The sequence below is a fragment of the Eulemur rufifrons genome, chromosome 29 (assembly GCF_041146395.1).
Source record: "Eulemur rufifrons isolate Redbay chromosome 29, OSU_ERuf_1, whole genome shotgun sequence".
Lineage (NCBI taxonomy): Eukaryota > Metazoa > Chordata > Mammalia > Primates > Lemuridae > Eulemur > Eulemur rufifrons.
Genome location: NC_091011.1, coordinates 26,966,803 through 26,993,916, shown reverse-complemented (window position 1 = coordinate 26,993,916; position 27,114 = coordinate 26,966,803). Strand labels below are relative to the sequence as shown.

Below are 27,114 nucleotides of genomic sequence, written 5' to 3'. Positions count from 1 at the left end.
TAACAGAGAGCACTTCCTACCCATCCAGTCCTGTGGTTAGTGGTCTACATGCATTATCTCATTTGGGGCTCACAAAAGGCTGCTGGGGAAGTACTACTGTTAGAGTCTCATTTTACAGTGAACAAACTGAGGCACAGAGAAAGTGACAGATTTGTTCAAGGTCCAAGCTGGTAAGTAGTGAAGGGGGGGATGTGAACTCATATGGGGTTAACAGTAGAGCTGGAACTCTTAGCCCTTGCTTAAGGAGCAAAGGATACAACAGGCAAGGCCTAGCAACGTGCAGAGCACGCGGGGAATACTGATAGTGAGGAGTGGGGGGGGGGGGGGGGCGTGAATACTGTTTGATCCCAATAGCCACTGTGGCATTTATATGTCAAACTCTGGACTTTACATGTAATCTCTCATCTGACCACACCACGTCCCTATTTGACAGGTGCTATCATTCCCATTTTACAGATAAGGGAACTGAGACAGAGGTTAGTAACTCATCAAAGCGGCGGGTGGTGGGCCTGGGATCTGAATCCAGGGGTCAAACTCCCCAGCCTACTGTTGCGCCACCCAACTGTCCTCACGTGGGTGGAAGCCCTTTGCAAGCTGCCAGGTACCCCGCGGCGGCTGCCCAGTAACTTTCTCCGCTGTCTACAAATCCTGTCCCATCCCACCCACCTACGGCCCCCCCTCCCCCCCCCCCCGTCCCCAACTCCCACTCCCAGCTTTCAGCTACGGTGGCCGAGCTCCGGGCCACAGGGTTGCAAGGCGGGGGGGGGGGGGGGGTCCCGGTGCCCAGAACAACTTCTGCTCCCAGAAAGCTTTGCGTTCCCCCCGCCCCGCGCGGCCCCTCCCACGGGCGCGGGCCCTGGGCGCCGTGGGCGTGTTCCCGGCAGCTGCGCCCGCGGCCGGGGGCGGGGCTTGGCCGAGGCGCGGGGCTGCGGGGCGCAGGGGCGGGAGGGCTCCGCGCTCAGGTGGCTCCTCCCTCGTTTCTCCCGATCCTGGGCCGCGCTAGGCACTGTGCCGGCTTCCGAGGGAGCGCCTTTGTGCCCGGCTCCGGGAGCCCGCGACGGCCGCTGCGCGCCAGGGTCCATTGTTTCGCTTCTCTGTCTCTTCCAGGCAGGTGCCGCAGGCGCGCGGGTCCTCACGTGCCATCGCGGCGGCTGGAGCGCTGGGACCCGCGGGCGCCAGGAGGGGCGTCCGCGGGCGCGCAGCGGGAAATGAAGCACCTGAAGCCGTGGTGGTCGGCCGGCGGCGGCCTCCTGCACCTCACCATCCTGCTGAGCTTGGCGGGGCTCCACGTGGACCTGGACCTCTACCTGCTGCTGCCGCAGCCCACCCTGCTCCGGGATGAGCTGCTGCTTCTGGGCGGCCCGGCCAGCTCCGCCCACGCGCTCAGCCCCTTCCCGGCCTCGGGAGGGTGGGGGCGCGCGGGCTGGCTGCACCCCAAGGGCCGGGAGCCGGACCCCGCAGCGGCGCCCGAGGGCCACCTGCTCCGGGAGGTGCGCGCGCTAGGGGTCCCGTTCATCCCCCGCACCCGGGTGGATGCGTGGCTGGTGCACAGCGTGGCGGCAGGGGACACGGACACGGCCCACGGGCTGCTCGGCGCCGCTGCCTCGTCGGCCGGAGGAGTAGGCGCCAGCTTGGACGGCGGCAGCCAGGCTGCTCAGGGGGGCGGCGGGGACCCGCGAGCGACTCAGAGTAGCCCCTTGGCCGCCGAGGAGGAGGAGAATGAGGAGAAGGCACCCGCGGAACCGACGGCTCAGGTGCCGGACGCTGGCGGATGCGCGAGCGAGGTAACCGCAGAGCGGGACGCGAGCGAGGTGCGGCGTCTACACCTGCCAGGAGCCCTCCAGGCTTGTGACGGACCTAGGCAGAGGGCACACCCGCCCTGTCCTTCCACTCTTAGCTCCTGGGTAGTTGTAGGTTCACAGACGATGCTGCTCCTCCTTTTTGTGAATCCAAATGAAGGCTATTGGTGCTGTCGCTATGGTTTTTAGGTTCTTGAACAAGAAGTGGGTGAAATTATCCATTTGGTTGTAGAGAACACCTTGTGTTTGATGGCTGGCAAGAGCAGTTTGGGAGTGGAGTGGGGAAAAGGGAAGGTGTTAATTTTCTTCCCCACTGTCTTCGTTCATTACCTAATGTACACTGAGATGTCTATCTCTGGAACCTGTGCCCGACCTCGAGGATACGAAGGAGGCCTTGGCCGCTGGGAGGATGTACGTTTCTCTTAAGACCTACTCTCATCGCCTAACGCAGTGACCCTCGCCCCGATTTTAACCTAACTGCAGTTCGTTTTTGCCGCTTCCCAGGATTAAGGAGCTGTGGGCAGTGTCCACTTCAAGGCCAGCCGGCAGACAGTCCCTCTGTGACCTAACCATCCCCCTCACCTAACAACTCTCCCTCCTGGAACTTGTGTAACCCCCTATTAGCATAAAGAAAACAGGTACTCTGACGGTCGCTTAGCGACTAACAAGTTCCTTTTGGTTTATGGAGGCAAGCCCTCCTCTGGCTTAATTTCTTGTTACAAAGTTTTCCAAGGTCTGTTGACTGAACTGTCTGGTGCTGCCGTGGTGCCTTAGAGTCAGTTTCTACAAAACCACCTTCCAGAGCATTTTTAAAATTCTTTCTTGGCCCAAATTAGTGTTAACAACTGGTAGTGAACAAGTGTTCCCCGGATGTTGTTTTTGTGGAGTTCAGTCTTTATGCAAAATGGGAATTGGGGCTAAACTGGTTTGTTTGCTGCTCTTCAGAATTGCCGTTTGTGTAGGCAGTTGCCGGACGAGCTTCTCCACCCTCTCCAGGAGGGGTCATTGTGTCAAAGTGCTAGGTGATTCACTGTTATGCTAATCTGATCCCTTCCTCTTCCTGGGGACCACAACTAATGGGGTGGGGGTTAGTGAGGGAGTCTTGGTGGGCTCTCTCACTGACTCCTTGGTGGAGTAGGAGGCTCTTCCCCACTTACTCATCCCATCTGGAGCCTATAGGGTCTGTCTCACCTGAATCTTCTGCCTCCTAATGAGTGCATACCTGCTGTACTTCCACCTTTCCTGCTTCTGTAACATACAGGGTTGAAACCTGGTGCTGGATGCTGTACCAGATGGCACCCTGCCCCCCTCACAGTTGAATGCCAGCCTGCTTGCAGAGTGTATGGCGACCTGGAGGGAGGGAGAGAGGAGGCTGTTTGCTCTTCAAGAACTTCCTTACCAGCATCACCTGGTTAATACCTATTTAGACAGGCAGGCTTGCCTTGGAGGTAGCTCTGGGGGCCAGGCGAAGCCAGATCACCTTGAGTTCAGCTTTCCTAGGGGAGAAAGTGAAGTTCACACAGGGCCATTCTCCTGGCGGTGCCTTCTCCGGCTGGGCTGCCATGTGTGCACCTGCTGGATCGTGGTAGCTGCTGGGATGACCTGGTTATGTTCAAACCGGCAAAGATCATATGTCAAGCACCTTACTCTTCTCCAAGCTGATTCACCGTTGTTGGTAATGCTTTTTACATCAGCCTTGTGAGGTACGCAGGCCAGGCACCCTTATATCCAGTTTGTGCTTAAGGAAAATAGAAGCCTAGCAAAGTTAGGGCACTTGGCTAAAGCCACATGTTAATTAATGCCAGAAGTGGGACCAGAACCTGAGTCTCCTTGCTTCCAGATTGGCACATTAATTAAGCACCTACACTATACACAGGCTCTCTGGACACACGTGGATCTGAGGTGGGGTGACTCAGCCCCCAACTCCCCAGGATAACTACTCTCCAATGCTAGATTGACTTTTTTTTTTTTTTTTTGAGACAGAGTCTCACTCTGTTGCCCAGGCTAGAGTGAGTGCCGTGGCGTCAGCCTAGCTCACAGCAACCTCAAACTCCTGAGCTCAAGCGATCCTCCTGTCTCAGCCTCCCGAGTAGATGGGTCTACAGGCATGTGCCACCATGCCCGGCTAATTTTTTCTATATATATTTTTAGCTGTCCATATAATTTCTTTCTATTTTTAGTAGAGATGGGGTCTCGCTCTTGCTCAGGCTGGTCTCGAACTCCTGAGCTCAAACGATCCGCCCACCTCGGCCTCCCAGAGTGCTAGGATTACAGGCGTGAACCACCGCGCCCGGCCTAGATTGACTTTTAAAAGCAGATTGTACTGTTCATAATGCAGAGGAAACACTTTGGTTACAATGACTGTGGGAGAAAATGGGCTGGGAAAACAACACCAGTCTTTGCACTCAGCCAAACCTGGGTTTGGGAGCATCACTTGCAAATGCGCCCTCCCACGGGCTACTGGAATCACTCCAAGCCTCAGTGTCTCATATGTCAGGTGGGAGAGTATTGTTTGCCCCAGAGGGGAGTTGTGCTAATTAAATGGGGGAGGCCAGCACAGGGCCTGGATTATAGCTGCTCCATCCTCAACCTACCCACCTTCACTTGTCCCCACTCATTTTATCCTTTTGGCTTGTTTGTATGTCTGGCTTTGGCTGTTAAGAGAGTGAGGTGTGTTGGAGTCAGACTGCCTGGTTTTGAAGCGCGGGGCTCTGCCACTTGTAGGTCTGTTACCTTGGACAAGTTGCTTGGCCTGTGCTTCATCTGCACAATGGGAATATTAAAAGGTGCCTACCTTATAGGGTTGATATGAGAATTGAAAAGTGTGTCTTAAGTGCTTAGTAAATGTTAGCTACTATTAATTTTGAAGAGAGGGAGTGCTTTGCCTCAGAGAAACATCATAGGTCTTTTTTTTGGGGGGGGGGAATTGTTTGTTTGTTTGTTTGTTTGTTTTAATAGATCGTTCCAGTAGCCTACATTTGAGTTGTAGGCGATTCTGGTTTTGTAGTATAATTTTCCATATTTTTGTACATGTGCAAAATTATTTTACAGTAGGGGATTTTCCACGTGTCAAAAGAAGTCTGGCTTTGGTTTCACTTCTTAGTGGGGCCCATCAGACTCCGGAGTTCCCCAGGGCCGGCATGCTTCCCTTCCTAACCACAGCCATTCACTTACAACCAAGGAAGCACGTTTTCTTCAGAGTAACACTAAGTGTGTGTGCGGGCTAAACAAAGAAATGGACAGCTTTTGTAGAATGGAACGTGCATACATATTTGAAGTTGTGGCAGCTCCCCACAGACAGCTTCAGTATTTAGAGAGCTGTTGCCACTTTGGAACTGAGAAAGCCTCTAGTCCTCTTGATGTAGTTTCAAGCTCCGTGACAGCCACCCTCTGCTGGGTGAGGGGACCAGGAGGGCCTCCTGAGTTACTGCTCATTTGGCTTGTTTCTTCAGGTGACAGAGAGAATCTGACACAGTCAATATTTAATTCTAAGAGTAAAGGGAAAAGAAAGAAGGTCCCTGATTGTTAAAGTAAAATTATTTTTCATTTCAAAATCAGAGATAGCCCCTAATGCCTGGGCTATTGCACGGAGATGAAATTTCAGACACTACCTGTTTGATATAGAAATAGTCTTATTACATACATTGCAGTATGGCAGAGTTTCACAGAAGGATTTTCATTTTGCTTACTAAAGGATGTTGTAAAGATACACTTATAGTCTTCGTATGGGAAAGGGTGGCCTAAGTCATTGTATTAGTTTGCTAGGGCTGCCATAACCAAATGCCACAGACTGGGTGGCTTAAACAGAAATTTATAATCTCACAGTTCTAGAGGTGAGAAGTCCAAGATCAAGGTGCTGACAGGGTTGGTTCCTTCTGAGGGCTGTTAGGGAGAATCTGTTCCACAACTCTCTCCTACCTTTCGGTGGTTTGCTGCAGTCTTTGGCATCCCTTGGTTTCTTCTGCGTCACTTGATCTCTGCCTTCATCTTCACATGGTGTTCTCTGTGTGCATGTCTGTATGCAAATTTCCCATTTTATGAGGGCATCAGTCATACTGGATAAGGGTCCACCCTACTATCTTACCTACTTACATCTGCAATGACCCAGTTTCCAAATAAGATCTCATTCTAAGGTACTGGGGGTTAGGATTTCAACATGAATTTGGGGGAACACAGTTGAATCCATAATAGTCATTATCTCCCTTCTGTCAAGTCTTGAGGTGTTCAGCTTGCTTAGCAAATAGGCGCCAACCATTAAAAGCTAAGTCAGCTGTTTCTGGAAGCACCTGGTCTATGTGTAGGATCATTTGCAGCAGGACTTGGTATATGCTCATGAGGAAGTCTGGGATTTTGTTGGCTTGATGTGCAACCCTGGAGGATCTTTGCTCAAACCATCTTTTTTCAGTCAATCCTTCCCCTTAATTGGTAGGTTACAGAGAAATCATCTTTGCAATGTCTCTTGTATCACTCAAACAGTGGGACATCAGCATGCAGAGCCCAGGCCCCGACTTGGAGGCAGGCTGGTCTGGTGGTCACATGTGCCAGCACTGGAGTCAAACCCAGTAGCTGGGGTGGATCCCAGCTCCACCACTGTCTGGTTGTGCGATCTGGGGCCCACTTCTTAACCTCACTGGGCCTTAGTTCCCTTATCTGTGAAATGGGATGGTAAGAGTGCCTTGGGGAGCTGTGAGAATTAAATAAGAATAATGCAAGTTAAGTTGAGCAGGTTTGGTACATGGCAAGCCCTCAACAAAGTTAGCTACCGTTAATTCAGGTGGGGCTCTGTAATGCTCCCTCCCCATGTTACTCCCATCCATTCTGTTGCCACGTGCAGGTTTCCAAAGCTCACCCTAGTTCGTCTCTCCACTTTTGTGTGGGGAACCTCCACTAGCTCCCCATTACCTGCCAATTCAGTATTTTGTCATTCAAGGTCCCCCATGTGGCCAGTGTGACCCAGCCCTCCGGCAGCCTCTGCTGAGCTCACAGCCTACTGATCCTCTGCCTGCAGCCTACTTTCCAGCTAAAAACTTTCTCCCTCCCTTTTTCCCAAACAACCCTGTGCTTTCCTGCCTCTTCCTCTGTTACCTTTGCCTGGAATGCTTTCATCTCATTCTTCCCAAGTCTGGTACTGTTTCTCAGACTCAGCTCAACTATCACCTCATCTCCAAAACATTTCCTCTTCTTTCCTTTGAGCCCTGTTGCACTTTGTGACATTTCTTCTATAGGACTTGGCGTCCTCTACTTTGAACTGCATGGTCTTGAGTGTGGAAACTGGGTCTTAGATTTAACTTGCAGTAGCACCCAGGGACAGGATCAGGAGCAGAGGTCAGTTCAGCCCGTGTCTGTTTGCTGAGGACTTATTCCTCACCCTACATTGGCTTTGCAGAACTTCCAAGGATACCGTGAGCGTGCATATGTCTTGGGTCCTTCAAGGCCAGAGGCCGAACTAGAAAGTAGGTCACATCTGAAATCCTGAGGGGCCATCTGACTGTTTGATGCCAGCTATTTGAGTGGATGGGGGCAGTGGAAAGCAGACTTTCAGGTTGGCATTGTAATAAATCAGGCGGTGAAACTTGGGATTGCCTGAAGTTATATAGTAAGTTAGTGACCTTGCCCAGAATAGAACAGGTCACTGTTCTTAAGCACTGAGTAAACCGCACCTCCCGCCCACTACAAAACTTCAAATGTAAAACCAGAAGCCTCTCCCATTCATGGCAGCCTTGTGGTAGGAAGAGTCTGTTCTCAATATCTAGTTGTTAAGGATCTACATAAATATTCAAATACATTTGGGCACAGCTGAAGCTTGCTGTCTGGGTGGTTTCTGGTCGAGATGCAGGTGACAGTTGGCAGAGTATGGACGAGACACAGACGCAAGACACATTTCGAAGTTGAAGAAAGAGGTTCCCATCTCTATCAGTCAGGGTTCTCCAGAAAAACAGAATGATTAGACTATGAATAAATAAATACACATATACAGATTTATTTCAAGGAAGTGGCTGACGTGATTTTGGAAGTTGGCAAGTCTAAACTCTGTGGGGCACCTAGAAACCCTGGAAACTCAGCAGGAGCTGGGATGCTGCAGGCTTGAGGCAAAGTTTCTTCTTTCTCAGGGAGTCCTCAGTTTTGCTCTTAAAGCTCTTCCACTGAGTGGGCGAGGCCCACCCAGATTATTGAAGATAATCTCCTTTACTTAAAGACAGCTGGTTGACTACAGATGCTAACCACATCTACAGAATACCTTCAGAGCAACACCTAGGCTCACATTTAACTGAATAACTGCATACTATATAGCCTAGCTCTTTGACATATGAAACTCACACCATCCAACTCCTCTTCCTGGGCAACTTCTGTGAACCTTGGCTTCCCAATTGGCAAAAGGAAAAAATTAACGTCTGTCTTGGCAAGTTCTTGTGAGGATTCAATGACACTGTATGTTAAAGGGCTGGTATAGTTCCTGGTGTATTAATAAATGTTCAAGAGATGATTTGCTTTTGCTCCTGAGCTCCAGGTCCAACCTCCAGGACACCCCTGTGTTCTAGAGGAAATTACCAAAGATTGAGATTCACTTCAACATGAAAGGAACCCTTCCCTCCCCAAGGGGGGAGAGCATACTGTCAACAGAAAAGAACCCAAACTCTGTAGAATAATTTAAAGAGTTTTATTTGGAGCTGAGTATGTGTTACCATGGCCCAGAGAGCCACTCCCAAGAAGCCTTGAGCAAGTGGTCTCTGCGTGGTTGACAGTTCAGTTTTATACATTTCAGGGAGACAGGAATTACACATACAATCATAAATCAATACATAGAAGGCCTACATTGGCTTGGCCTGAAAAGGCAGGATATCTGGAAGCAGGGGATTACAGGTTATAGGTGGGTTTTAAAGATTCTTTGATTTGCAATTGGTTAAAGAAATGAAGCTTTGTCTAAAGGCTTGGAATGTTTTGAGATAAGGAAGTCTCTGCTAAACATAGACTAAGCCACTGGACACATACCCAGACTCAAGTTATCTGTTAAGTAAACTGATGACCTTTATCTTTAGATGGCCTTAGGCTTGTTAATGATTTTGTATCTTATTGTTACAAAGAATAACTCCAAAAGAGACAGGGCATAACCAGGTGTGTCTGACCTCCCTTCTTTTCATGGCTGGCGACTCAGCTTTAAGGGTTTTTGGGGGGGTTCCCTCTGCCAAAGAGGGGAGCCTTAAGATTTTATTTTAGTTAACAACACTGGAAATGGTTGAACGAACTGGGGCTGTTCCATGCTGAGACATCAGACTAAGGAAGGAACATAATCACTAACTTTAAATTTTGGAAGGGCTGTTATGTGAGGGAGGCAGAACCCCAAAGGCAAACTGAAACTCAACTGCAGGAAGACCCTTTTAGCCCTTTTTTCTTTATTTCCTTTTTCCTTCCTTTAGAGTTTCTCCCAGGCTAGTCCAGTGACTGTATCAGAGTCCCCTGGGGTGCTTGTTAAAATGTAGATTGCTGGGCCACCCTAGACTTCCAGAATCAATACCTGTGGAGTTTTCCAGACCCCCAGGTGGTTCTTATGGCTGCCCCAGCTTGAGGATCTCCTTGAGGAGTGCCTTAGCACTCCTCCTCCCCAGACTAACACCCCCTGCACTGGCTCCTAGGTGTCCAGCAACACCGGAATGGAGGAAGGGCCTGGCTGAAAGCCCTGCCATAAATTTAAGACCCAGAATAGCTAAAGGATTGGATCAAAGTCACATGCTTGGGTAGCCTGGCCAGGGCTAGTGCTGGTTTACCAGGTGTTTTAAAGTGGAAGCCCGGATTTCTCTAGCTCCCTTTATTATTTCCTCACATATGCTAAAGAACATCTCTCTGGATGGGGACGGTAGGTAGGTCGAGGGATGGGGAACCAGCTTGCAAAAAAAAAAAAAAAATAATGAATGCTGAACTAGTTTATACATAAATGCAGTTTAAAATTCATGCTTAAGTTCTAGAACTGGCAAAGCTGAGGTAAAAATACCAGAACAGGAAAGAACTTTCTGAAATGTTCCATATCATGGTTGGGGATTGAGTTACGTGGGTGCCTCCATTTATCAAATTGTACAGCTAAGGTTTCTGCACTTCTGTGTGTGTGTCTTACCTAAAACCTGTGAAAGAGGCCAGCACGGTGGCTCACGCCTGTAATCCTAGCACTCTGGGAGGCCGAGGTGGGAGAATTGTTTGAGCTCAGGAGTTCCAGACCAGCCTGAGCAAGAGCAAGACCCCGTCTCTACTAAAAGAAAAATAGAAAGAAATTAGCTGGAAAACTAAAAAAAATATAGAAAAAATTAGCCGGGCATGGTGGCACATGCCTGTAGTCCCAGCTACTCAGGAGGCTGAGGCAATAGGATCTCTTGAGCCCAGGAGTTTGAGGTTGCTGTAAGCTAGGCTGATGCCACGGCACTCTAGCCCGGGCAACAAAGCAAGACTCTGTCTCAAAAACAAACAAAAAAACCTGTGAAAGAATAAATTAGTGGGGAGGGGTGGAGGTATTGCTATAAGAATGTCGGTCGTTGTCGAAACTGGGTGATAGGTACATGGAGAGTACACTATATTCTCCAGTTTTCTGTTTGTAATACATGTGAAATTTTTCGTAATAAGGAAAATGCCAAAAAATCATGTCTTTTGAGGACTAGTTGGCCTATCCTGCCTGTGGGGTCATCTAGCATTAAATGAAAGAATCATAAATGAATCTGTACTGCTATCCCCGTTCTGCCCCCTCCCCCCCCCACCCTCAGGCTGTCCAGGGGTTACTTGCACAAGAAGCAGCTCCATTTGAAACCAGAGTCTGTGGGTTGGAGCTTATGTCCTGTTGTCATAGGTGGTGTGGCTTCTGTTTGGAAACACTGGTTCTTTTTACGCCTGACCTCTCCTGGTGGGGAGTCACATTGAGTATGGGCCTCTTTTATCTTAGCTCCAGCCACCTGGAGGATGTCTACGAATTTTTTTAGCTGTCTCCCTGCCTCCTCCAGGGGCCTTCAGAAGTGAGTTTAGCCTGTATCACATTTTGTCACGGAAAATGCCGAGCACACATTACAGGTGGAGAGAATGGAGAATAGGATAATGAACCCCATCCCTGTCAGGTGGCTTCGGCAGTTACCAGCTCATGGCCAGTCATGTTTCATCTGTGATGCCTGTCCCCCCACCCCAGCTATTTTGAAACAAGTCCCAGACATCATTTCCTCATTTCTTGTGATTCTTGTGCCAGCTCTTTGCAGGGACTTAGCAAGGGGGAGAGAGAAGCCCAGTATTGTTCCTTTCTTATTCTCCCCACACCTTCATTGACTCAGAAGACCTTCTGTAAATATTTCACTGTATATCCTCAAATCATAAGGACTCTTCTAAACATAACCACAATACCATTAGCACACCTAAAAGAGATTAACAAGAATTCTTTAATGTCACATGTTCAGTGAGTGTTCAAATTTCCCCCAGTTATCTCATGAATAGTTTTTTATGGTTGATTTTGAATCAAGATCCAAACAAGATCTATACCTTACATTTTATCCTGCTGTTTTTGCATGATAAAGTAATATTCAAGCGGACAGGGGCTTCATTTGATTTGTATGCATCAGCTCCTGCCACCCCTGCTGTTGTAATCTGTGTGATACAATGTAGAGCCAGTGTGGGGGGTGGCGGTAGCAGGAATTCACCCTGCCTGGCTCAGATGAAGAGATTTAAAAGAATGGCTTCTTACAGCCATGTGGACAGGGGCAGGCAGGGACACTGAGGTGCCCAGAGACCACGAGTGGGAAGGGGTGGGAGGAGTCTTGGGGCCCTGGAGGAGGGGCTTTCATCATGGGGCTTGGGGTGAAATGCCTTGACTTGTCCTTGGTCCACTCCGTGTGGGCTCCAGCCTCCCACTGGTGATCCCAGTTGGGTGCCAGCCAGTACTGGAGTTTGCAGGGGTCATCTTCTGGGGGCCACACATGGGTCTGGAAAGGCAAACAAGGACCAGTACAGTGGCTAAGTAATACAAATGCTTGGAGCCAAATCCTGGTTCTGTCACCTACTAGCTGTGTGACTTAAGGCAAGTTGCTTGACCTCTCTTTGCCTCGGGTTCCTCCTCTGTAAGAGGAGATAATAGCAGTACCTACCTTATACAAGGATGCTGAGCAACTTAAAGTGAGATAATGTATGTGGTGGCTGGCCCACAGCGAGTGCCAAATAAATGTGAGCTGGAATAATTATGAACTTCTATCAAAAACCACCCAGGCCAAACAGGATACAGTCCCTCTTTCTCTGGCTCCTTGTTTCTCTAGCCCTGATGACTCCAGCTTGCCTCCAGCCTAGAGACAGGCCACAGAATTCCTCACCACTCTCCCTCTGATGTCATCCTTCCTGTAGGCACCACACTGTTCTTTGTCTTTGAAGGTTCACATCCAACCCTGAGGTCAAAGCTGGTCCCAGTCCCTCCTCCTCCAGATGAATAAGTGAAAGGCCCATCAGTGCCAGCTGAGACTGTTCACAAAGGATGTTTTCAGGGGCAAATTCTTCCATCTCATTATTCAGGTCCCAATACAGTATAAGCAGTACATGTGGCCACTTGACAGGGACTTCCGAGACTTTGCAAGGAAAAGGGAAAAGCCCAGCTTTGCTCCTTTTCCCCTTCCCACTACTTTTACTGATTCAGCAAACCTTCATGCAAGACTCTACTCTGCCTCTTGCGTGGGTGGCAAAGGTGAATAGCGAGAGGGCAGGAATCCTAAGATAACAGCCCATTGGGAAAGAAAAGACCCAAGTACATGTTATTTTATATAGAATAGGAGAAGTGCCGTAAGAGAAAACCTAGAAGCCGTAAGATTTAGAGACAGGATAACCCAGTTTTGGCTGATGGACCCAAACTGAGAGGGTTCTGGATCCTTGCAGAGGATGGATGGGCCAGTTTCCAGCAGGTGCCATTTCTGTGCAGGTCACTGGGTGTTTAGTTGTGATTAAGGGCCCCAGCTCACAAGTTTATGATGCTTCCTGTGGCAAGCCTGGAAACTTATTTTTTTTAATTGGATCCCAGCTCCACAAGGGTAAAAATCATCTGCACGCAAATAAAAAGTGGCTTAATGATGGGTTTAACTTACCTGTTCCTTAAATTAAGAGGATGAGCCATACGCCTCCAGTATGTACAATGTACTTGTAAAACACGTACTCTGTATCTCAGCTCCATGTCACTGAGTTGAGAAAAACAGCAAAAAAAGAGAGCAGAGATAGTAATTACTGGCTACCAGGGCTGGCTAGGATCGCTTTCTCTCGACATTCAAATTGAGTTGTTAGCAGTTAATCATTATTTGTTAGTCTTCAGAATCAAAAAGCAGTAGAAAGTAGTAATTATGTGTATATAGTATGTTGAAATGTATGAAGGGGCTTTTTTTCCAACTAATTCCTTAAAATATGAATTAGATAATATTAAATATTATCCTCTCATTTCACAGATGGGGAAACTGAAGGTCAAAGAGATTAGGCATCTGGCTCAAGGTCACACAGTTGTTGGGGTAGGATAGGGCTTTACTGGGCTGTTTTGAACCGGAACTCTTCTAGCCACTGGCTATTTGGGGCTTTTGCAGACTGTGCCAATTATATTTCAGATGCCATAGGCCTTTTTCACTTTGTAAATATAAATATTATAATAGTGAATCCTCCACCCCTCCCTGCCTTGAGACTGGTCTCTCCTCTCTCCCCTCAAGATAGAATAATTGTTGCCAGAAGTTGAGTTCTTGGGAAGCGGACTCTGAGACTGTGTTTAGTGTGCAGGGGGTTTATTAGGAAGAGCCCTTGGCATCAACAACTGGAAGGGAGGACAAGAACAGGATCGGATGGAGGAAGTAGAGTCGTGACACAGGCTAACAAAGCCAGGCGCTCTGGGGCTGATGTGGTGCGTCAGGATGGTCCCACCTTGGGCCAAGATGGCCTGGCTGCTCTACCCTCACCGGGCCAGTCACGCAATGTGGGCGCCCTGGGAAGGGTGTGACCTCAGGTGAGGCTGGCTGCCCACACGTCCCCAGGAATTGCCACAAGTCCTTTGAAGGGGGTCCAGGCTGCACATGTCCACATGCATCATGCTAACCTGGGGCCCTTCCTATAACATGTGTTCCTGGTAGCTTCATAACAGGCTCTCCATAAAGGAGAGTGGAATGAATACGTGAAGGACTGTCTAAGAAGATACTTATTAAATACACAAGGCTGTGCGAGGTGCGGTATTTCTCTTCCCTGGGTCTGTGGAAGTCAGGCAGCACGTGTCCATCTGCCATCGAGATTCTGGAGCATTATGCAGTGCCCTCTCGCCACGGTGGCCTCAGCAATAGGGTGACCAAACAGAACAGTCCTGGTTTGTGCTTGTTGCCCAGCTTTCTTATTCATATCATCCTCTTACCCTCTAAAAAGTCTACTGGTTTGGTGATAAATTATTTGGCCACTTACTCATAGACCCTGGCGTGTCAGAGCTGGAAAGAGCCCTCCCAGGAAACCAGGTTTTCAGCCCTGAAGTGACTGAGCCCAGGCTCGCCATCTGCCTCTCTTGCCTCTGCCTGCCTCTCTCTGCCTGGCGAAGAGGAGGAGGAGGAGCGCCTGCTCTGGCCACCCTTTCCTCCCCTGGGCTCCTTCAGCTCCTCATCTTTAAGAGCACTCAGGCACCCACTCACAGTAAGGGTCTCCCCCTCCGTGCGGAGCTCCGCGCCGACTGTGTCACTCTCACCACTGGCTTCAGACATACATTGACATCTGTGAGATGGTGGCTGCTGATGAGCTGCCTTTCAAGCCTTTTAATTAGCAAATATTAAGAAAGAAACAAACCCAGGGTAGGTGGGGTGTGAGGAAATAGGTATGCCCAAATATGGTGATATAAGTTGGAAGTTTTTGGAGGGCTGTTGGTTTCATGATCCCATGAAGTTGAAAAAGTTGTCAGAATAGTTTCTTCAAAAAAAAAACCCAGACAACTGATCCAGACAGAATTCAAGGGGAATGCTTTCAAACTTTATAAGAATAAGGAATTATTATGTGAAAGCTTTCCAACCAAAACCAACATGACAATGATACCAAGATCTAAAAAAAAAAAAGAGAGGGAGAAAAGAGAAAGCATCAAATAAAACCACAAATCACTTTTAGGAATATTCATATATCCATGCAAAATATTAAATATAGCAAGGTATACGAAGAATATAGATGCCAAGAGCACTTTTTTTTTTTTTAGTTATCCATTGCTGCATAACAAATTGTCCCAAAACTTACTGGCTCCATGCAAACATTTATTATCCCACAGTATCTGTGGGTGAGAAGTTCTGGAGCACCTTAGCTGGGTGGTTCTCATTCCTGGTCTCATGAGGTTGTAATCAAGATGTTGGTTGGGTTGTGGTCATTTGAAGGCTTGATTGGGGCTAGAGGATTCACTTCTGAGATGGGTCAGTCATATGGGTCTTGGCAGGAGGCCTCAGCTTCTGGCCACATGCCCTCTCCACAGGGCTGCCTGAATGTCCTTACAGCATGAGAGCTGGCCTTCACCAGAACAAGTGACCAGAGAGGAAGGAGGAAGCCACAGTGCTGTGCTATCAGTTTCACCAGATTCTCTTAGAAGCAATTCACTAAGTCCAGCCTCCACTCAAGAAGAGAGGAATTACCTCTACCTCTTGAAGAAAAGAGCATCACATAATTTGTGGCATTTTAAAACCAACTTGGTGTTCAATATCTATTCCTACTTTTTAAAGATACTCTTCAAAAATAAGAATAGATGGATCTTTCTACTACCAAATCCTCAAATATATTATTGTATCCACCTTCTCCTTATCTTGAAATAAGGGCTTTATTTCTTCCTTCTTTCAAAATCGGTCCTGCCACTTGTACTTTGGAGTTTGCCTTTTTTGCTTTCTGAAGGATTATGCTTTGCAGTTATTTTGTCCTCAATTATTTCCTTACAAATATGCCCTATTATTTTTCATCTTCAAGACAGAACAAAACAAAAAAAACCACTGCTCCTTTCTTCCTCTCACTTTCGTGACAATTCTTGGGAGAATTGTCTTTACACAGATTCTGATTTACCAACTCCCATTTACTCTTCAACAAAGTATCATTTGGCTTCTACCCTAAGTTGATTTTTTGAAGACCACCAACAGCTTTCTTATTGCCAAATCCAATGGATACTTTTCCATCCTTACTTTGTGTAACCTCCAAGCAGCATTTCAACACAGCCAACCACTCCCTTCTTAATTCCAAGACACTATTGTCCCCTGGTTTCCCCCAGACCGCACCCACCGCCTGTTTTCAGTCTGCTTTGCTGGCTTCTCTGCCTGACATCTTCATGTTGCAGTTCCTCAGGGCTCATTGCTAAGCCCCCTTCTTGCTCTGTACTCTTTTGCTGGAAATCTCATCAGTTCCTGTGATTTTATATTTATATGTGTGTGTGTGTGTATAATGTTTCCAGTCTACACCTCTGGTTCAGATCTTTACTTGAAATTCCAGATTCTCATCTCACCGGTATAATTGATACTTCTACTTGACTTTTCACATCTCAAATTTAACATATCCAAAATAGAAGAACTCTTTATTTCCCTTTTAAACCATTCTCCCTACAGCTATCCATCAAGTTATTCAAGTCAGAAATCTAGGAATCATTCTTAATTCTTCCATTTCTTTTATTCCCCCATTTCTTGCTTGTCAACAAGCCCTGATTACTCTTTGTCTGAAATATGTCATGACATCCTCCACTTCTCTCTGTATTTGTTACCACCACCTTTTCCTAGACTATGGTCTCTCACATAGCTAGCTCTTTCTCTTTCACTGACCGTAACTTGCAATCATTTTTTAGTTCACTTGTGTTTGTGGTGCCCTTTCCCTTTAGAATGAAAGACCTGAAGGGTCTGAATGTACTTTTTCACTATTGTATCCCCAGCTTTTAGTGTAGTATTTAGCACTCAGTTTAAAAGTGACTGACTCTATCTCAAATAAAAGTCCACATGTCATCCTTATTTGGGAAACATTAAAAACATTCCCATTAATTTTATGAGCAAGAATGTCACGTTTCACCATAATAATTTAACATTATTCAAGAAGCATAACCAAAGCAATTAGGCAAGAAAATGATATATGAAATTTAAATGTTGGAAAGGAAGAGTTGAAAATAATTATTAAAGTAATTTATATGTCTATATACTTTGGGGGAAAAATATGACTTAACAGAAAATTTAATGTAAGAATTGTTCTGGGCCAATCCTTTGCTGTTGCCTTGACCAAAGTGATTTTGGTATGCAGAGATTTTTAGGTTAACTTTTTAGTTAAATATAATTTCAAACATTAAAAAATTTGCAAGTATAGTACATACATCCTTTACCCAGATTTACCTATTATTTACATTTTGCCCCATTTATCTGTATTAACAACTATGTTTCTCCATGTACATATGTAATTCTTTTTGTTCTGAAACATTTAAGTGAGTTGAAGCTATTGCATCCCCCAGTAGCCACACACTTTAGTATATATTCCCTAAGAATAAAGATTTTCCTTTCTGTAGCCAGTTATCAAAATCGGGAAATTTAATATGAATCTAAGACTGTTATCTACTATGGATTTTCAAAATATGTTGCCCCAATAATGTGCTTCATAGCTACTTTTTCTCCTGGATCAGCATCTAATCCAACATATGTTGCATTTAGTTGCCAAGTCTCTTTGGTCACCTTTAATCTGGAAAAAGTTCCACAGTCTTGGTATTTCTTGACCTTCAGATTTTTTAAAAGTATCAATCAGTTATTTTGTAAAAATGCCACCCAATTTTGTATTTGGTATTTCCTCACGATTAGATTGAGATTATGAATTTTTGTTGAGAAAATTACAGAAATGGTGTCCTTCGTATCAAGAAACAGATGATATTGGTTATCTCCATATTTTGGTGATAGATTTGACCATTTGGTTAAGATGGTGTCTGCCATGTTTCTCCTGTAGTATTGTTATTTTTCTCTTTATAATTAACAAGTAATTTGCAGAGTGATACTTTGAGACTATTTAAATATCTTGTTTCTCATCAAACTTTCATTCCCTAGTTTAAGCATCCATTAATGATTTTCTAACTCCATCATTCTCTTTCTGTATTTATTAGTTGTATTCTACTGTAAGGAAGGGATTTCCTTTTTTCCTCATTTATTTGATCATATATGTTTGAGTAGATTTACTGATTATTTAACTCATTTTATTCAATGAGTTATGATCCATTATTATATGATAGGATTTTTAACCTATGTTTGGCTTCATAGGTGTGAGTTTTGGTCTTATAGAATTTCTGTACCTTTAATTCTTCTCTCCAGTTTATAGACAGGTCATCTTACCTACTTGTGTTGCCGATCCATTACATTCTAAAAGTTTTCCCACAGAAAAAGCCTTCCCAGACTAAAGTTTACTTGGTTGATCTCCTTATGAGCTTGATCTAGTCCTGTGTGCCCACCTGTTTCCCTCTGTTATTGTTCATTCATGTAATAGTATAAGTAATATATGCTCGTGTTTGCATGTTCATATGTGTGTCTATGTCTGTTGTATTAACACACATTACAGATTGACTAAGGGGACCTTGCTTCATGGTTCTAAAATAGATCATGTGATTTACAGATTAGAAGTTCTTCTGTCCACTAACAGCAAATTTGTGAACAAATTTGTTAGCTGCCTCAGGAAGCCAGAATTTTGAATTTTATTATCTTCAGGTTTCGCAAAAGAAACCTTGCCTTGGCAGAAAATGAGAGGTAAAAAGAGTGGTGATCAGTCAGTCACCTTTTCCTGTCCCCCAGTTTAGATAGGAATCAGTACTGTAATTGCAGGAAAGAACAATCATCAGCAGTAGGCTCTCTACCAAAGTCTTAGGATATTATGTCTAAGAGTTCAGCTATTCAACAGATTTCTAATAAGGGTCTATTACGTGCCAAGCTCTGGGATAGGCAGTGGGTATACAGCAGGAACCAAGCAGACAGAGTCCCTGCCCTCAAGAAACTAGCATTCTTTGGCTGGTCCGAGTGCAGTGGTGTTTATAACTAATTGATCACAACCAGTTCCAGGTTCCTCTGTTCCTTCTCCATTCCCACTGCTGCGCTTGACCAGCCTTAAAAAATAAAAATAAAAATAAAAATAGCATTCTAGTGGGGCAGACAGCAAAAAAAAAAAAAAAAAATAAGGTAATATATTAATATCAGCTGGTGCTAAATGCTATGAAAAAAAGCAATATAAAGGAGATGGGTATTAATGAGAGAGGTACTTTTTAATAGAGAGGGGTCAAGAAAGAGAAGTAAGATGGTAAATATTTGAAGAGAGACCTGAAGGCGGGAGGTGGAGGGCAGAGAGAGCCCTACAGGCGGAAAGAGCAGCAAACACAAGGACTGCAAAGTGGGAGAGTGCTTGGTGGGCCTGAGGACTAAGTCTTGGAGCATTGCTACATTTAAGATCAGAGGGGTAAGGAATCTGCAAAACAGAAGTGCCTGGTGAAGCAGGAGAATAAAAAGAGAGGTACTTGGATGCCAGGTGAAGAAGCTATTTCTAGGAGGAGGTGGTAACTAAGTCAGATTCTGCTGATGGGTCAAATAAGGTGAGAATGGAGAATTGCTGGATTTGGGAGACCCTGATGAGTTGTTTGAGTAGAGTGGTGGGGACAAAGTCCTTATTGGAGTAGGTTCAAACGAGAACGCCCTGAGTCCAGATAACTCTGGAGGATTTTGCTCTTAAGGGGAGCCGAAGAATGATATGGGATCTAAAGAGTAGTGTGGGACCAAGGGATGGTGTTTTTTTTTTTTTTAAATGGGAGGTATTAGTGTATGTTAGTAGGCTGGTGGTAATTGTCCAGCAGCCGGGAGACAACTGTTTACACAGAAGAGAGGGAAGAGTTAGAGTAGCTGAAGCAACATCTTGAGTGCATGAGCAGGGTTGTGATGGAGTATGCAAATGCAGAGGTAGAGCTAGGAACAAGACAGTCATCCAGTGTTGGAAAGGAAGTGTGTCGTATAGTTAGGTACAGTTGGACAGATGGAGAAGCAAGTAAAACCAGCAGGCCACCAGGACATCCGCTTCCTTTCCTTTTCTTGCTTTGATTTCTCTCCTTGCTTCTGGCATCTGCGGATTTACATTTCTTTCACCTGCATTTTTTTTTTTTTTCCTGTGGTTTGGTGGGATGGGGCTGCGGTTCTTGAGTTAGTCCAGTGTGTCATGTTCCTGGAAGTCAGAAATTAAAAATGGATCCTCTGAAAATTTGAGAAGCCTGATGTTAGAGGAAAAAAAATTATACACAGAGAGCTTTTAACATCATGATTGAAAGTATTAGTATGTACAGTGCATGCTAAATGGTAACATATATTTGAATGTTTAAAAGAATTCTCTAGCCTTTTAATTACTTAAGCCTTCTTAGTTATAAAGTAAATTAAAAGGTGGAAGGACTCATCTGGGTAAATAAGCATAGATCTGTGGAAATAGTAGATTTATTTGTCAAAATAAAAATATATTTATCATTTTTCTAATTGTAAAAGGAGTACGTATTTATTGTAAAATGTTCCAACAGTTACAGAAGTCCATAAAGTGAAGTCAACTCTTTCTTACTTTATCCCCAACCCATTCCACCTTACAGAGAGAACCACAATTAATAGTTTGTAATAATACTTCCCAGATTCTTCTGTGTATATTTGATCAGTGTTTGCTTCCAACTTAGCTGTTTGATCTGTTTTCAACAGAGAACTAAATAAAAACTGCCTGCTGGCAACAGTGATTTCCAAATCTAATCTAACTTGCAAGTATTTTCAATTCAGGGGCTTTATAAAAATGCATATAATTTAAATTCTGCAGATTAGAACAGCCTGTCTCAGAGTGAGTACTTAAGAAGGACAGGACATAAAACAGACCTTTGTTTCAGAATGTAATGTTCCTTTGATACTGAAATAATGAAATGTCAGTGTTAGCTTTTGACTTGCGGGTCCTCATGATCACTGAACAGTAAGTACATTGCAGTTTTAAAGACTGTTTGCTTATTTCAGGAAATACAGATTTCTACTGAGCACATTTTTGGGTACTTTTATAGGAGAGTGAGGTACTAAGAGAGAAGTGTGAAGCTGTGGATCACAGTTCTCAGCAGGAGGAAAATGAAGAAAGGGTGTCAGCCCAGAAGGAGAAATCACTACAGCAGAATAATGAAGATGAAAACAAAATAGCAGATAAACCTGACTGGGAGGCAGAAAAGACCACTGAGTCTAGAAATGAGGTAAGCAAGTCCAAATAGTCCAGCCTTGCCCTTTTGGTTTTAATGTAGATTTTGTGGCATTGACAACTTGTGTTGAGAATGAGCATGTAATTGTGCTCTACTCTTAGCAAGTCTCATATATGAAAATATATGAAAATATATGTGTCTTTAAATTGTGGGAGTAGTAATTTGATTTACAAGCAAATCAGCCCATAGAAGTGTTTTCTCTGGTTAAACTCAAGATTTTGTGTGGGTATCCGCACACATCCTTCCAGGAACTTGATAGCAGGTTTTGCTAGTTCTGTTTGCCAGAGCAAGGGATAAAGAGATGGCGGCCATGCTGAACCTACTCTTCTTCAGCCAGCTACCTGAACAGGCAGCCAGGCTGGCCAGGTCCAGGAGAGCAGGCCAGAGGACCAACTCTCCAGGCAGATCACCCATGATTCCAGCTAAAGCTGGGGCTCGAATCTTTGTTCAGGCTCCCAGCAGGCCAAGCTGAACTACTGGACACCCAGGAGCCCATTTTGTACCTCTGGCCTAGACTAAGGGCCAGGCCTAGTGGGACCACATCCTTGGCTTCTCATTGTCTAACCACACTCGCTATCTGTGAGAAGAGGTATAGAAAGATGAACTCCAGGAGCCAGGCTGGTGGGATGCATTCTTCCTACAGCCTGTGCTTCCCCCTCTCCTTTGACTTGGGCCATACTCTGGTTTCCATTCAGCCCTGCTGCTGAGGTCCTGCCCACAGCCTGGCAAACAGGTGCTCCAGAGACAGGCCTGCACTTCCCACAGACCTTTAACCACATGGCACTTCCGCCTGCTTCAGCGTGTCCCCTCCCCAGGAGGTGGAGTTCGGGCCCTGTGCCTTGAACACCCTTGGGCAATAGAGAGTGCCATATCCTGGCCCTTCTCAGACAGCCCATCATCATGGTAGCCTTGACCATGTAATATCACATCAAACAGTACTTGATTTTATGGCATGAAATCAGAAAACAGCTTTGTTCTCTTTGCCTACCCACCACTCCCCTGCCCTCTCCAGCCTGTTCTAACCTGTTTTAGGGGAACTAGTTGTTCCCTACCCTTTGGGTGCAATCTAGGGCATGCTCCATGACTTCTAGATACTCAGATAAAAATTCCCCTGGTCATCCCAGTGCAGCAATTGATACGAATAATCCAGTGTAATTCTCAAAAATTCTTCTAGTAAAATTCAGCTTCCTCCCTCCTCCCATCTTGTCTGCTGCAGCCTCAAGGCCTGCTCTATTTCCCCAATCCTCAGGTTAGGCTGCTCTCTCTGGGAGTGTGGGATGCTAAGAATTCAGGAAAAGTGCCACTGGACTGGCACCAGTGTGACATTGTTTCCATTGACTGTGGACTACATCTAAATAAAACTCTTTGTCTGATGAGCACTTTCATTTAGTAGGTTCTTTACAGACTGCTGCCCCCACAGCTGGGGAGTCCTTCACTCGCCTTTCTCTTGACAAGGGCAAATGCATCTCCCCGCTCCAGGTGGTCCTGTAGGACTCCTTCCTGAACATTCGGTGGCAGGTGGCCCTCTCAACCTCTTGCTGGCTGTCTAGCATCTGGCCCTGGAAACATGCCCTTCACACCTGTATCAGTTCAGTCACTTCCCTAACCACAGCCCTTGCCTGGCCTCTTCTTGCCCTCTATATTTCTCAGATGAGAATGGGACGGTAAGCTTAGCTCTGTCCTCACACTTCAGGGAGCACACACCAGGTTCTAAGTAGTCTCCTTGAGGCCCTTCTTGCTGTTCTTCAGGTGAGAGGAAGAGGCCGAGAACTCACCCCAAGGAGCCCTCACATTATCACTCCCAAACCTCTGCAGCTTCAACCCTTTCCTAACCTTCGCAGCCTAGCATTTCACTTTCAAATGCAGAAGTAGCTGGTTGTGCTTTTTTCCAGCTGGCATTCTCCCCAGCTCCTGTCACTTACCTAGGCTTTGTATTTCCTCATAATTCATGTACCCTTGGTGTGGCTTTACCACCTCTCCTCCCCACACCCTATTGTCAAATCAATGCCGATGGGCTTTTATATTTAAATAGTGAAAGAACCGTATTTATTTTGAAAGAGACAGCATTGCAGCCCACTTTCCTGAGTGCCTCACAGTTAACTGCTTTGAGGGAGATGTTTTACCACAGTGTCTCTACCACTTCTTTATGCTTAGTTGTCTACTGCCTTGTGCTGTTGGTTCATTTTCCTCCTGGGTATGTCTTTGTCTTTGCTCCCTCACTGGGCTTCCCAGAAAAGCAGGAACTGATTTCTCTACTTCTTTAAATGACCTGTAGTAACTAATTCACTGCTAGACACGTAAGACGCACTCATTAAATATTAATGAGGAGATAGGTGAAGTAGGAAGCTTCCTTGGAGAGAATTTAAACTAGATGTGATGTAAGACAAACATCAGTTTGGATAAAACTTTTTGGAAACACATCAGTCACACAAAGCAGCGTCTGTGCCTCAGCTCTTAACCAGGCCCGGCTTCTCCCATGCACCTCCGTGTTCCAGCTGTCCCGTGTGTTTAGTCAGCATTCACATCACATCTTTGTGTACTGCAGGCCACACGTTTCTCACAGTAGCTCTGACAATATAGTCATCGTCCGCTCTTTCATCAAGATATTACTTAGTAGGTGCTTTTACAGTTGAAATTTTTTTAAAAAATGAGTTATTGGCCAGTGAATCACTGGCATTTCCATTCTTTCAGGTGACAACTCTGGAAGAATATTTAGGAAATGGGGACTGAGATAATTCTATCCGTCCATTAGAAATCAACCCCAAAGCTAGATAGAGGGTCTGAATCCACATTACCATCACCAACAGGAATCCTGAGCCAAGAAAGTAAGTTCTAGAAAATGATATAAACACTGGTCCTTATAGAGAAAAGTGCCAGACTGTCTTACAGTTGGTAACCCTTGGCGTCTGGGACTCCTACAGAAACAACTCCCAACAAAACTCATCTTTTAAAAACAACAAATAAATAGCCAGTATATGCAAAAAAGATCAATATTCACAAATTCTCTGGAAAAGACTCTAAAATCAAGGTGTTTAAATTGTTCAAGGTAAAGGAACAAAATCTACAAGGCAAGAACAGACTATCATGAGAAAAGGGAAAGTGGATGTAGAAAAGAGCCCAGATGAAATTCTGGATTTGAAAAGTGTAGTCATTTTAGTTAAAAAGAGTAGAAGAGGTGAACAGCAGATCAGATGTGACTAAAGAAAAGGGTAAATTGGAAGACACAGTGAAGGAAGTTACTCAGGATGTACCCGAGAAGGATGCAAAATATGAAATAAAAACTGAGACAATGATAGAATGAGGAAATCTCAGAGACCCAGAAGGAGACTAGAAAATTTGGAAGAAAAGCAATATTTAAAATGAGTTTATAACAAAATATTTCAAGAATTAAATTAGTCCTCAGATTAAAGGAGCACACAGAGTCCCAAGCAGAGTAAATAAAAACAAATTAAGTTCCAGACATAGCAAAGTGAAATAGCAGAATGTCAAAAACTAAAAAAAAAATCTTTTAAATTACCTAAGAAAAGATTCACTATAAATAACACTAAGAACAAACTTACTAATAGTAATAAATTCTATAAGACAAAGTACTGAGAGAAAACATTAAACCTGATATTTTTACCAGTTAACCTATCATTTAAGCATGAAGGCAAAATAGTAAGTCTAGGTAACAAAAACAAAGGGAGTTTACTACTCAGATCCACTCTAAAAACTACTCTCAAAGGAGTTCTTTCAACAATAGAGAAGCTAAACTATGAATGCGGGAGTGAGATGTAATGATGAGTAAGTTGGTAAAACATTTGGGTAAATATAAAATAAATATTGACTGTAAAAATTATATAATTTTGTAACCAATTTGGAAGGGCTGGCTGTGGAGGGCCAGATAAGGTGAAAGCAAAAATACTAGCCAAAAATTATATATGGAAGACAGACAGGGCAGGAAGAGATATACTGATTAACTTTTTTTCCTTCTTTTCTCCACATGGTCTAACTGATTAACTTTTGACTTTAAGTGTGCATGTCGACCAGGCATGGCAGCTCACACCTGTAACTCTCCAGCTTTGGGAGACCCTGGCAGGAGGATTGCTTGAGGCCAGGAATTTAAGACCAGCCTGGACAACATAGCCAGACCTATCTCTACAAAAAATTAAAAACTTAGCCAGGCATGATGGCAAGCACCTGTAGTCCTAGCTACTCGGGAGACTGAAGTGGGAGGACTGCTTGAGCCCAGTTTGAGGCTGCAATGAGCTATCCACTGCAAGCCAGCCTGGGCAACAGAGTAAGACCTTGCCTTTTAGGGGGAAAAACAAGTGTGCATGTTAAAATATAAAGACACTAAAAGAAGCAGAATAGAATGTAAAACTTTCAAGACTATACTTCTAGGGATGATTTCTATAGTATGTTACTAGGATGTAAAACTTCCAATTGTAAGGAACTATATATAGGGATAAAAAATCCAGCAAGGAGTTAAGACCCGGGTATCCTTTAAAAATTAAGCCTAAGCCCCAGGCAACCACTTCATTCTTTTAATTTATGTGAAGTATGATGCACCTTTTATGTTATTCTACAGAGACATCTAAATGGGACAGATACATCTTTCTCTCTGGAAGACTTATTCCAGTTGCTTTCATCACAGCCTGAAAATTCACTGGAGGTAATTGGAGACTTGACTTTTTATCTTTGCAGGAACATATCTGCACTGACCTCTTTGTGAATAAATATAACCTTTTTACTTGGATAATACTGTAAAGTAATACTTATTAACATGTATCACATGTGTATTACGTAAGCACACAGACTTGTTTACTTTTTATAGAAACACTTCAACTTTGGAGAATTAACCAAATATATATTCCATTCCTCCTTCCAAATAATAATCCCAAAGGTATAATTAAATTTAGACCATTCATGGAATATAGTATGGAGGTTTCTCAAAATAGGGTCAGGTGCAGTGGCTCAGGCCGATAATTCTAGCAATTTGGGAGGCCAGGGTAGGAGGATTGCTTGGGGCCAGGAGTTTGAGAGCGGCCTTAGCAAGAGCAAGACCCTGTCTCTACAAAATATAGAAAAATTAGCTGGGTGTGGTAGCATTTGCCTGTAGTCCCACCTACTCAGCAGGCTGAGGCAGGAGGATCGCTTAAGCCCAGAAGTTTGAGGTTACAGTGAGGTATGATGATGCCACTACACTCAAGCCTGAGCAACAGAGAGAAACCCTGTCCAAAAAAAAAAAAATAGAACTACCATATGATCCAGCAATCCTACCACCACTACTGGGTTTTTTAATCTAAAGGAAAGAAAATCAGTATATCAAAGAGCTACCTGCACCCCCATGTTTATTGTAGCACTATTCACAATAGACAAGATATGGAATTAACCTAAGTGTTCATCACCAAATGAATGATATAGAAAATGTGGTATACATACACGATGGAATACTATTCAGCCATAAAAAAGAATGAAATCCTGTCATTTGCAGCAACGTGGGCTGGGCATGGTAGCTCATGCCTGTAATCCTAGCACTTTGGGAGGCTGAGGCAGGAGGATTGCTTGAGCTCAGGAGTTTGAGACCAGCCTGAGCAAGAGTAAGACCTTGTCTCTAAAAAACAACAACAAAAAAAATCCAGCAACATGAATGGAACTGGAGGTCATTATGTTACATGCAGTAAGTTAGATACATATTCATGAGTTCTAGCGTTCAACAGCACAAGAGAGGCCGGGCGCGGTGGCTCACGCCTGTAATCCTAGCACTCTGGGAGGCCGAGGCGGGTGGATCGCTCAAGGTCAGGAGTTCGAGACCAGCCTGAGCAAGAGCGAGACCCCGTCTCTACTAAAAAAAATAGAAAGAAATTATATGGACAACTAAAATATATATAGAAAAAATTAGCCGGGCATGGTGGCGCATGCCTGTAGTCCCAGCTACTCGGGAGGCTGAGGCGGTAGGATCGCTTAAGCCCAGGAGTCTGAGGTTGCTGTGAGCTAAGCTGACGCCACGGCACTCACTCTAGCCCGGGCAACAAAGCGAGACTCTGTCTCAAAAAAAAAAAAAAAAAAATAGCACAAGAGAGTATACTTAACCATAGTTTATGTATTTCAAAATAGCCAGAAGAT

General features: G+C 44.9%; 1 protein-coding gene across 1 annotated transcript in view; it reads left to right on the top strand.

Moving 5' to 3' along the window:
* Positions 1–904: 904 nt before the first annotated feature.
* NFE2L3 (NFE2 like bZIP transcription factor 3) overlaps positions 905–27,114 on the top strand; it is a 28,872-nt gene continuing 2,662 nt past the window's right edge. The window contains exons 1-3 of the mRNA XM_069462036.1: positions 905–1,784; positions 20,821–21,000; positions 25,577–25,660. Coding sequence (XP_069318137.1) covers positions 1,209–1,784; positions 20,821–21,000; positions 25,577–25,660 — 840 coding nt within the window. The 5' untranslated portion in view covers positions 905–1,208. The remainder of the gene's footprint in view (positions 1,785–20,820; positions 21,001–25,576; positions 25,661–27,114) is intronic.